Genomic DNA, 12,234 nt, shown 5'->3' on the forward strand with positions numbered 1-12,234 from the left:
AAGAAAAGATAACAAGGGCGCAACTAAGGACAAAATGGTTTATATTATTTTATTTAGAAGATGATACAAATGTTCCTTAAACTTTGTCTAAATGTGTAATGCGATCCCTAAACTTTAGCTTATTGTGCAATGTGATCTCTTAACTTTTAATTTGTTCAATATAGTTCATGAATTTTTGGTATATGTTCAATTTAGTCCCTAGACTATAAAATTATTCAATATTGTTCCTGATCTTAAATTAGTGGAAGGACTACATTGAACATATTCATAAATTTGTTTCATAAGCAAAACTAATAACAGTTCTTAAGTCAATTCATCCGTCAAAATATCTTTCGTAATTTATTTTTCAAATTGTTTTAGAATTCATTTCGTACATTCACAGTATAGTGCATATGACCTTTTTCACATTAACTTCATAGACCGTTTTTCATACCATTCACAAATAACCAACATTAATAAAAGTTTGATCTAAATTTTATGTAGCAAATATGCTCTTTAATAATATATCGAATCCTTATCACTTTTAAGACACAAGCTTACAAATTCATAGGAGAGATAAACACTGGTCACCTAGGTTGCGAAACCAAATAATGTAGGTTACTTCAGCTTTGCAAACAATCCCTATGCACCCATGAAATGCTCATATTCATTGTTGTTAGTTCCACGTAACTTGCGCGCGAAACTTTAAAAATTCATTTCGACCAATTTGTGAGACTAAATTAACTTTTGTAATATCCCACGATTTCATGACACTAGAATTTTATTGTTATGTCATTTCTTAGCTAAATAACTTCTAAATCGAACCGGTTTTTGAAAATTTACGTACTTTTGAATTTATGGCTAAACTAGGAAAATTTATCCGATTAGACAGACGAATGACTTCAATCCTTACCGGGCTTGTGAATTGAAATTAATCCGACTTGTCAAGACGTTCGAAACTTAAGTGCATGAACCCCTTTCTTGTCTTCCTCCCTTCTTTTCTTTTCTGCTTCTTTTCACGCTCTTTGTCCTTGGTTCTTTTCTTCTTCTATTTTTCTTTCGCCTCAACTCTTCTTTTCTTTTGTTTCTTTTTTGGTTGCCACCTGTTTGACATCTTTTAACCGAGTGACCTCGGCCTCTCCCCTTCCTTTTTCTTTTTTATTTTCCTTTTTGTAGCCAATAGTTACACTCATAGTATTCGATTAAACTGCAAAATGTGTTCTTCGGAAACTATCTTCTGTTCTATAGCAATTGTTCCATAAATGCCGCTGGACACCCCGTCGTTGACCTGGCTTGACCGACACAATGGCCTCTAAGCAAGAGTTGTACAGAAGGAGGATATGTTCCCGTATGCTGACATTGAATCTTCCTAGTATAAAGACATACAAACATGTATTTGCGCATTCAAGGACTTTGAAGAGCCATTGACTTGGAAAAGTACCAAGAAAGTTCCTCTCCAATGAAAATTGTAGCGGGGAAAAACTAAAATTTGGTTTTTCGTTGAAATGCAGTCGAGTCTTCTTTTGTGAAGTATTACTTCCAGTGTCCTTCCCAGATGTTTCTTTCTTCCTTCACTCTCTACTTAATCACAAAACTGATAACAGGTTTTCAAGATTCATATAGAACTTTTCTGCTCTCTCTCTCTCTCTCTCTCTCTCTCTCTCTCTCTCTCTGATGGCCTCTCTGCAAGTTGCTTGCCTCCTATTATTGCTTTCCATGGCTGTCGGTGCCCAACAAATGACCTCTAATACCTCCCCCGAAAGTATACCTCTTGGTTCTTCACTTTCTCCGGGAACTAACCAGACTTCATGGCTTTCGCCTTCTGGTCTCTTTGCCTTTGGGTTTTATCCGGAAGGCGGCAAATATGCTGTGGGAATCTGGCTTGTTGGTAATCCAAATAAAACTGTCATTTGGACAGCGAATCGACATGATCCTCTTGTCGATTCTAATTCTTCTATTGTTTTCACCCCCTATGCACTCGTTGTTCAAACCGATCAGGGAGGACAACCCAACCCGATCATTTCATGGCAAAAGCAGGCAGACTCAGCCTCGATGCTTGATTCTGGTAATTTTGTCATTTACAAATTCCTGTATGATCCGTCTAATGTAAATTGGCAAAGCTTTGATTTCCCAACGGACACCCTTGTAGTTGATCAACATCTGTTAAATTATAAGGAATTGGTTTCAAGCAAATCCCCGGTAGACCACTCGAGTGGGCGATTTCATGTTGTAATGCAGGATGATGGCAACCTCGTTGCATACGGCATTAATTCCTTTTATGCTAATACCGATGCATATTGGGCCACCAATACCCAGGGAGAAAGCAATGACACATACACATTGGTCCAGGATAGAGTAGCCTTGTTCTTCGAGGATGGGCATGTAACGCTCCGAGCTAACAACTCAGATCCAGATCAGAAGAGCATTCTACTAACGCTGGATTATGATGGAAATTTTAGGCTCTATTTGCACAGTTTCATTAATGGTGATGCCTCGAACTCAAATGTGTCGGTAAGATGGTCAGCACAGAATTCCTCATGTGATATAAAAGGTTTTTGCGGATTAAACAGCTTCTGCAAAGTCACAGACGAAAAGGCAGGGTGTGATTGCTTCCCAGGGTTTGATTTTGTTGATGAAAGTCATGATTTCCTCGGCTGTTACAGGAGGTCTAACTATGAACAACACTGCAGGGCTGAAGAGTCTGCCTTGTCTTTTATTATTGTCCATATGAGAAGTACTACGATACGGGGCTATCCTTATTCTGTGATACCACTTTCCCTTGAAGAATGCAGCAGGTCTTGCTTGGACGACTGCCATTGTGAAGCTGCTTTGCACGTCAATGATATCTGTGAGAAAAACAAGCGTCCCATCATGTATGCAGCTAAAACTCCAGATAATTCTTCCACAGTTTTGATCAAGAAATTAATGCCTGCCCCTCCTGGAAAACCAGAGGGGCCCAATCAACATGTGACCAAGAGAAAGAAGATGCTTATTTTGCTCTTATCAATCAGCTTGGGTTCCTTTGCAGTTCTGTGTTGCCTGATAGCAGTCTTCAGCTTCTTGATGTATCATCACCAAGTTCATAAGTATGAAAGGCTGGCAAAAGTTCCTACTTTGGGTCCAGCGCAAGAGTTTAGTCTGCAATCTTTTTCATATAACGAGCTTGAGAAAGCCACTGGTGGGTTCAGGGAAAAGCTTCACAAGGGCTCTCTATGGACGGTGTACAAAGGGGCTATATCTGATGGTAAAAGGCCTGTAGCAGTGAAGAAGCTAGAAAGAGAAGTGGAAGAAGGAGAACAGGAGTTTCGAGCAGAAATGGCTACAGTTGGACGTACTCATCACAAAAACTTAGTTCGGCTGCTCGGGTTTTGCAAGGAAAACTCTAGGAAAATTCTTGTCTATGAATACCTGAAAATGGACCCTGGCGAATCTTCTGTTCAATGTTGAAAACCGGCTGGCCTGGAGAGAGAGAGTGAGAATTGCATTGGAAGTTGCAAGAGGAATCCTGTATCTACATGAAGAATGTGATCTTCAAATAATTCATGGTGCTATTTCGACTCGAAATATTCTAATCGATGAATCATGGACGGCAAAGATCTCAGATTTCAGGTTAGCAAAGGTTTTAATGCCAAGTAAAACAGGAATCCTCTATAACGTCAAAGGTAAGAGAACATATGCGGCACCTGAACTGCACAAGCATGCCTTATTGTCCACAAAGGTTGATATTTATAGCTTTGGAGTTGTGCTATTGGAAACCGTGTGCTGCCGAAGCAACATTGTGGTTGATGTTCCAACGGCAGATGAAGTGCTTCTTTCCACGTGGGTGCAAAAGTGTTATGTTGCCGGAGAGTTGAAAAAACTTATTATGGATGATGAACAAGTGGACATGAAAAGCCTAGAAAAGATGGTGAAAGTGGGACTGCTTTGCACTCAAGATGATCCAAGTCTTCGCCCTTCAATCAAAGATGTAATATTGATGTTGGAAGGCACCAAGGATACACCGGAGCCCCCCTTCACAACAATGTCCTCAGTTTGCCTTTAGTCTGTACCATATGTATAAGTTATTGTACCTTTTCTGAAATATGGCCTTCTCCTTCCATTGGTGGAAGGCTATTTTGAACGTAGAAGTGAGATGTATGATCTTTAGACTTTGAAAGAAGTCCTTGAAAACTTAAATCTCACCCTTTTATACATTCGTTATCTCTTGTTGCATTAAAAAAATAACTGGTTGGTTTATCAGCAAACTATATTTGCATGACTGTCGTGTGTTGAATAATACATCCAAGGTGTAACTGTGTGCTAACAATTGTTGATATGTTCAAGCTCTTGGTATGATTGGCTTGATTCTAGCTGCTTTGTTACTGATGACAGGAATGATAAAACTGATTCGGTGGTAAGAAGCTGGGTATAACTTTGGAAAGAGAATCTGATCACTTGCTTTAGAGAGTTTATTCTTCCTGAATAATGTATCTTGGTGGCATTACTGATACACACTATTGTTCATCCAAGTTCAAGCCGGTACAGTTTGACAACAAACTGACCAAGCATACTCATCAAAATTGAAACTTCTGCATGACAGATTTGAAGAGTGAGAATGACATAACTGGGTGACCTTTTCAAGTGCTTTCCAATAAAACTTAAATCTTCGTTGATCTAGACAGTGTTGGTCAAAATACGTTCAGTCAGGTTATGAAAGTGTGGAACTGTAGATGGTATTCATTCTGTAGAGCAATTGGCCATGTCCTCTTAAATTTTACTGTCGAGTTGGCAATATGCTAGGGAAGAGACGGTTTGAGTCTCAGTTGGATTATTTGGCATCTCCGCACCGATGAAGTCTTCATCAAATTAATTTTCATATTGTTGGCTAAAATATTGTTTACTCAGGTTAGGGACCTGAACGGACAGAAGGGCATTGATTTTACTGGACAGCTCAACATGTTCAATATAGTTTACTGGCTCATTTGCAGATTGATTGGGACAGCAATATTCTAAGGAAATTATCATCGAGTCTCAGTAGAATAATTTCAGGCCAATGCCTTTCGACTAGAACAGAAGTCGTTTTCCAGAATCACTGACATTTGTATTGTTTAGACCCAACTGGACAGGTTCTTTCTGGGGAAATCGGTCAGTATTATTTTCATGCGTGGGCGTGATTATTTCCCGATGAGATAATTCAAGGTCTTTGCAGAAGTTTCAGCAATATATGGTTATATTCTATGACGAGAGTTTTAGTTGTATTTCCTCGCGTAATTTTGACAGCTATGTTTTTTATTTCCAAGTCCAGACATCATTATGGACCGGGACAAGTATCTGTCTGACATTACACCAGTTGGAGTCTTGCGAGTCAACAGGGGTGAAAGATGCTTGGCTGGATTCTCATTTTCCTTGATTTTTCGAGAAGCAATGACTTTGCCAGTCAACATGACTCACGAAAGTCATGCAAGCAAGCCACAAGAAAGTTCTCAATATACAACATTTAAATGGAGGAGGAAGTTATGACTCTTGTTTACAACTCTCACATACGCTGAACGTAGAGGTGTTAAATGGGTCATTGACCCATTTATGGACCTATTTATAGTTAAATGGGTCGTTAATGGGTCAAGTCTCATTTACCAAAACACCCATAATGGGTTTTGAAAATAAAGAGGCTGAGATATATGGGTCTTAAATGGCCTCTAGACCCATTTAAGACCCCTTTATCAACCCATTAAAAATGAACTCATTTACAGAAAGGACTCTATTTTTTCTATTTAACTTTACAAAAATATTTTTTTTTATAAAAACTGAAATTATAAGTATTTTTTATTTTAATTTTCTTTTATTTTTTATTTTCTTTTCTTCTTTTTTTTTTTCTTCTTCCTCCTATTGCTGGCACGACAATGGCCTAACCAGCCTGTAGCGAGCCTCGAGCTCGCGGTGTCGAGCGAGCTCGAGGCTCACCTGTGGCCGCCCACCGCCGTCATCGTGGCCGACGGCCGGCCAAAGAAGAAGAAGAAGAACAAAAAATAAAAAGAAAATTGAAAATTAAAAATTATATTGAAAAATAATTAAAATTTTAATTTAAAAAAATAATTAAAATTCGATTTTTAAAATAATTATTTTAAAAATTATAAAAATCGTCCATTAAATTTGTGTTGTATAAAACTATTTTAGTAATACCATTTTTTTAAACATATATATAAGAAATAAGCTTTTTTAAGTTTAGTTAAATGGGTCGGGTATGGGTTAGAAAATTTATATTAGGCATAAATGGGTCATAAATGGGTCAATTTGGGTCGGATCATTAATGACTCGACCCAAACCCAACCTGACCCACCCATTTAACACCTCTACCCTGAAGTGAATTCCCACTTTATTAACTGTAACAACTCAGGCTTCACTGTGTAATATTGTCCGCTTTAGACACTGAGTCATCACAGCTTGAAAACGCGTCACACAGATTAGAGGGACGTAAGCCTTATAAATTAGCCCCAAGACTCCAGATGCGCCCCTGCGCTTGGGCCGTCACACTCTCCCCCCCTTGGGAGGACAGCGTCCTCGGAGACGCGCCCCCACACTTGGGTCGTCACACTCTTCGCCCCTTGGGAGGACAGGGTCCTCGCTTGGGCCCTCACACTCTCCCCCCCTTGGGAGGAAAGCGTCCTCGTTGTGGCCCCACACACAGACGCGCCCCCGCACTTGGATCATCACACTCTTCCCCCTTGGGAGGAGAGCGTCCTCGTTGTGGCCCCACACGCAGTCATGCCCCAAGCGCGGGGGCACATCTCCTATTCCACATCGCTTAGGGGAGAGTCCTGAGGCTAGTTTATAAAGCTTAGGTCCCTCTAGTCTGTGTAACGTATTTTAAAACCGTGAGAACTCAGTGTCAAAAGTGAACAATATTACATAGTGGGGCTCGGGTCATTAGATATTGCCCATGGCTTCTTCATACATCCTACTGATCTTTCTGCTTATAGGGTATTGCGTAGCATGTGACATCCTGAATTTTCAGAATTCGCTTTCGATTAAATAAATCAGGCCTTTCGTCGACACGTCGATAGTGATATTCTCTGAGCTGATCATTCATGAGATAACTGGATTATCTGGGGAAGCAATTAAGGAATCTAAATGCAATAGACTTGAGAATTCGACCAGGAATTGACTACTTGACTGTGTTGATTTGCAAGGGTCATTACGGCGCTGTCGAAATTGATCAGAGACCGGAGATAGGTCGACTTGACTGAGATGTGTGATCCGAGTATGGGTGATTCCACCTGATTGCAAAATACTCATCGATCAGCACTAGACCGATTTTTTTTATCGTTTTGGTACCCGGTGCCCGTAATTGATACCTTGAGATTTCATGATAATCGAGAGTTGCCAATGTGTCGAAGATGTACAATGTGACTCGAGATAAATCGATCACAGGCCAATTGTACTAAAAATTCCTAAAAGCTATCCGATAGACTAGGTCACGCTAAAAGCACGCCGGAGTGAAATTAACCGCGAATTTGAACCCAATTTCAGAAATTGAAAGTTCTGTGGTGTCACGAGCTATTTGAGGAACGTCGACTCATTCTCCGAAGAATTTTCAAAGATTCCGAGGTTTTTACGGAATATCGATTCGGACGTCGCAGAAAAATAACAGAAATTCGGATTAGCTGAATTGAAGAGATTTTCGACTTGCAAACCGAGCTATATGACGAAGGAGACTTGTAGAAATTATGTGGGCTTTTCTACATCAAAATTTGACGTTCAATTTGGGAAAATTGTTAAAGAAATTGGAGACCAAAGAGTAAAATTCGGATCAAAGAGAGAAGGCTGCATTTTGGCATCTTTTGGGTTTAATTAGTGAAAAATTGAGCTAGAAAGTATTAGGAGACTATGAAGATAATGTTGAAGGCCTAGTGGGACCAAACAATGATGAATGTGAGATATTTAATTGGATATTTTGGCTTCCTCTCCCTCAAGCTTCTCCCATACGCTCCTTTCCCCTTCGGTCTTCATCATCTTCTTCCTGCTCGACCATTTTGTATGGTCTAAGGAGGCTTACTTGTCTTATAGTTTAGCTGCTTTATCTGGTTTTGGTTTCATTGCTTGTTGCTTTGTCTGGTTCAATAATACCGCTTATCCTAGTGAATTTTACGGACCTACTGGGCCAGAAGCTTCTCAAGCTTAGGCATTTACTTTTCTAGTTAGAGACCAACGTCTTGGGGCTAACGTGGGATCCGCTCAAGGACCTACCGGTTTAGGTAAATACCTAATGCGTTCCCCGACTGGAGAAGTAATTTTTGGAGGGGAAACTATGCGTTTTTGGGATCTGCGTGCTCCTTGGTTAGAACCTCTAAGGGGTCCAAATGGATTGGACTTGAGTAGGCTGAAAAAAGATATATAGCCTTGGCAAGAACGTCGTTCCACAGAATATATGACTCATGCTCCTTTAGGTTCTTTAAATTCTGTGGGTGGTGTCGCTATCGAGATCAATGCAGTCAATTATGTCTCTCCTAGAAGTTGGTTAGCTACCTCTCATTTTGTTCTAGGATTCTTTCTATTCGTAGGTCATTTATGGCACGCGGAAGGGCTCGTGCAGCTGCAGCAGGATTTGAAAAGGGAATTGATCGTGATTTTGAACCTGTTCTTTCCATGACCCCCCTTAATTGAAACAGGAGTCCAATGTTTGAAGTCAGAATCAATTTGATTCCACTACCCTACATATTGGTAGGATGGGGTCATACTTCAAATAAAAAGTATTCCTTTTCCTTTCTTTTGATTTCTATCTAATCTATTTTTTTTCTGGCTTGACTATACCACTTAGCCGAGCCATTTCCTTTTATGATACTAAAAAGCCGGGCAACTCAAATAAGGTAAGGAAAGAAATATTTTCACCGAGCAAAAGAAAAGGAGAGAGAGGGATTCGAACCCTCGGTAGTTTATTGTTACGAACTATACCGGTTTTCAAGACTGGAGCCATCAACCACTCGGCCATCTCTCCGAAAGACAATTTCTATTATATTTTTATTCCACCGATAGAACATGGCCATATGAGTTGATACCATCACTATCTAGAGAAAGGTGTTAGGTTTGAATCTATCTATATATACAGATAGATGCATGATCCATCTATGCCCTGTGAAGTAAAAATGAGCCGCGCCTTTATGTCCGAATAAAGTAAGAATAAAGTAAAGGGGTGTAAATAAGTCATCTCGAATCAATGGATTCATTGTAAAATCCTCTATGATATAATGCATTTTTATTACAATTTTTTTGGCTGATGATAGATAAAGGGATTAAATGGTATAATTCTTTTTGTTTTGTTGGTAGAGTGGAGGATTAGAAACATGACTATTGCTTTCCAATTGGCTGTTTTTGCATTAATTGCTACTTCATTAATCTTACTGATTAGTGTACCCATTGTATTTGCTTCTCCTGACGGTTGGTTGAGTAACAAAAATGTTGTATTTTCTGGTACATCATTATGGATTGGATTAGTCTTTCTGGTGGGTATCCTTAATTGTCTCATCTCTTGAACCTATTTGGTCCAGATCCAAAAATGAAATGACCCCTCCCGCGAATTCTTTCGGGTTGTGAGACACATTCAAATTCAATATAAGTCCTCAAAATGGAACTAAAGAAAACAAAAATTATGGGGGGGTCAAACTAACTTTCTTGAATAACAAACTTCTTTAAATTTAAATTAAGAAAATTAAAATAATAATTTAAAATATAAATAATATTGAAATTTAATAAAAAAGAAAATTTAAAATAACAACAATTTTCGTTTTTATTTTTTCCTATTTTTTATTTCTATATTTTCATTTCTTTCTATTCTAAAATGTATATACTCTTTAAATAGAATATATATTTCATTTAGTATTTCAATTTATTATTTCCTATCTCTCCCTCTCCGTTGGCTCCTACCTTGCTTTCATTTTCCCTTTATTTTTCATCAATCACCAAGTCCCCGTTGTCTCTCTTGCTGTCCCCACCGACCGAACCACAATCACTCGCCCACATCTCCACTCACCGAGCGTCCCTCTCTCCCTCACGAAGACCAGCACCCACGCGTCCGAGTCTCCACCTTCTTCAGTCAACAATTGAAGCCGGTGTTGACCCAAACCTCCACCGAAACCTCACGTCTGCATCGCACAGCCCAACTCCCTGCTGCCGGCAAATTCGTGGACGCCAGCCAATTGCCCGCGTGGTCTTCTTCAGCCGAATTGAAGACCCAACGAAGCTGCTCCATCTACGACCGCACGCCAACGCATCTTCATCTCTGTTTCGCTTCTTGGCTGCCAGCCCACTCGTCCAGTCAACAACGACACCCTCAGAAGCCCCTTGGTTGACTAAAACTACGGCCACACGTCTGAAGCAGCTGCACCGAAGATCCCCATCCCCTCCTCGTGTCTTCATCTTCACCGCCAGTAGCTACTTTCCTCGTGCGCCAGCGAAGTCCAAGCAAGGCAGCACCATTGTCCACGAAGCCAGCGAATTTTGGTTAGCAGTTGGGCCCGCATCATCAGCCCACGAATTCATCCATAAGCCCATCTTCAGCACAGTGATTTTAAGCCCATCTCCAGTAGATTTTGAAGCCCAAGCTCAGGCCCAAGTTCAGTTAGTTTTACCCCATGTGAAGTCCAGCCCATTTTGGGCCCGCAAAGAAAGCCCAAGCCCGCGACCAGCAGCCCTGCAGAAGCCCAAGACTGAAACTCAGCCTTTCGAGTTGTGTTGGGCCAAGTTTAGGCCCGGCCCAAGTTTGTCTACACCGCCGAAAATTTCGATTTCGGCCACCGTTGCGTCGTCGTCACGGTGGACCAATTTCCGCAATTAGCCGGTGAGTTTATACTCTAAACTCGCTTAGAGGTTAACGACGTTTAAGGGGTGTTTAGATTTATTTTATTAGGAATTAGGTGGTTAGTTAGATTAAATTAGAAATGTAATTATTTAATTGAGCATGTTAGGTGGTTAGCATGGTTTAGCTAAGGCCTAAATAAATTGTACCGTTTATCTAGAAGGGATCGGAAATTTTCCGGGTTTGTATTGGTATTTAATTTAATAATTTTGGCCAAGGTTAGTATTTTTAGAAATTAAATTGAATTAATTTATTTATTTTCGAAATTAATTATTTATTAATAATTTTTCTGGAATTTAGGCCGGGATAGTCGGTGACTGTAATTTCGTGCCGATTGCAATGGTATGGTTAATTTATGCAATTGAGCATTAGTTGTGCAAATTGAGTGCTGATTGGAATTTTGAGTATTTAATTCCAAAATTTGTGGATTTTGATATTTATTTAGAAGATTCCGGGTGTCGGGTTTTAACACCGAAAATGGATTTTAAGTACTATATCAAATAGTGGGGTTTGAAAAGATAGGTATCGCCTTTCCTGTTCAAATTGACCGTGTACCAACACACGACTATTTTCGGGATGTTTTTAATACGAAGAAAATAGGCCAGGACCATTATTTTAATGGAGGCATTTGAGTGCAATGCACAGTGTCCTGGGTCGAGATTGATTAGTCGTGTGTTGGTTAAGAGAAACCATCCTGGGCTGTTAAGCCGGATGTTACCCATTCATTGGGACTCGGGTCGTAGTAGATTCTAAACCTACGCCCCTGCGGGGAAGCCGTCTAATTGAGAGATGTTGCCGTGCTCAAAGGGGGTGAGACGATGCCTGGCAATCCCAGAAGACCGCCAATAGAGTTAGCTGTACCCTTGAGGGGTGTAATTAACAATTGGAACGCATGATGGTTGAGTTTGATGCGCCAGATTATGGGACAAAATTGTGTGACATGGTATGGGACGTGTTATAACGATTTGGCCCTATAATTTGGACCCTTGTGATTTATTGAGTTGAGTGATGCGTTTCAATTGCCAGATGCATCAATTATATACATAATGTGTATGAACTGTGCTGACCTGCAGGGTGGAACTGAGGCGTGGTAAGTCCTCCGTGCCAATTGAGTGGTTGTGTGGTTAGGACGCTTCTAGGCGTATTTCCCTCCTAATTGGGGTTTAGAGCTTAGACTCGCTGAGATTTTATCTCACCCTGTTGTGGGACAATATTTTCTGTGGTCGTCGAGTGGAGGACCTGAGCCGAGAGGAGGTGATCGAAAGTGTAGGCCGCTTAGACCACTTTTTTGGAAGGCTAGTCTTTTGTAGTCTTTTGACCATGACTTTGTACATGACTCAGTCGCGTATATAAAAGCATGTTTGTTTCGTGAATTCGTATCCTGCTTTTCTATCCCGAGATGGTTATTGTTAGGGGATTTATTTTCG

At 40.2% G+C, this 12,234-nt stretch overlaps 1 protein-coding gene across 1 annotated transcript; it reads left to right on the plus strand.

Moving 5' to 3' along the window:
* The first annotated feature begins 1,695 nt into the window (after positions 1–1,695).
* Positions 1,696–3,426, plus strand: LOC120287495 (G-type lectin S-receptor-like serine/threonine-protein kinase LECRK1). The gene has a single exon (XM_039300309.1). The coding sequence runs from the start codon at positions 1,696–1,698 to the stop codon at positions 3,424–3,426; it is 1,731 nt and encodes a 576-aa protein (XP_039156243.1).
* Positions 3,427–12,234: the final 8,808 nt, after the last annotated feature.

The sequence above is a fragment of the Eucalyptus grandis genome, chromosome 8 (genome assembly GCF_016545825.1).
Source record: "Eucalyptus grandis isolate ANBG69807.140 chromosome 8, ASM1654582v1, whole genome shotgun sequence".
Taxonomy (NCBI): domain Eukaryota; kingdom Viridiplantae; phylum Streptophyta; class Magnoliopsida; order Myrtales; family Myrtaceae; genus Eucalyptus; species Eucalyptus grandis.

Coding starts and splice junctions, on each gene's coding strand:
- LOC120287495 (XM_039300309.1), top strand. CDS start 1,696: ATGGCTGTCGGTGCCCAACAAATGACCTCTAATACCTCCCCCGAAAGT.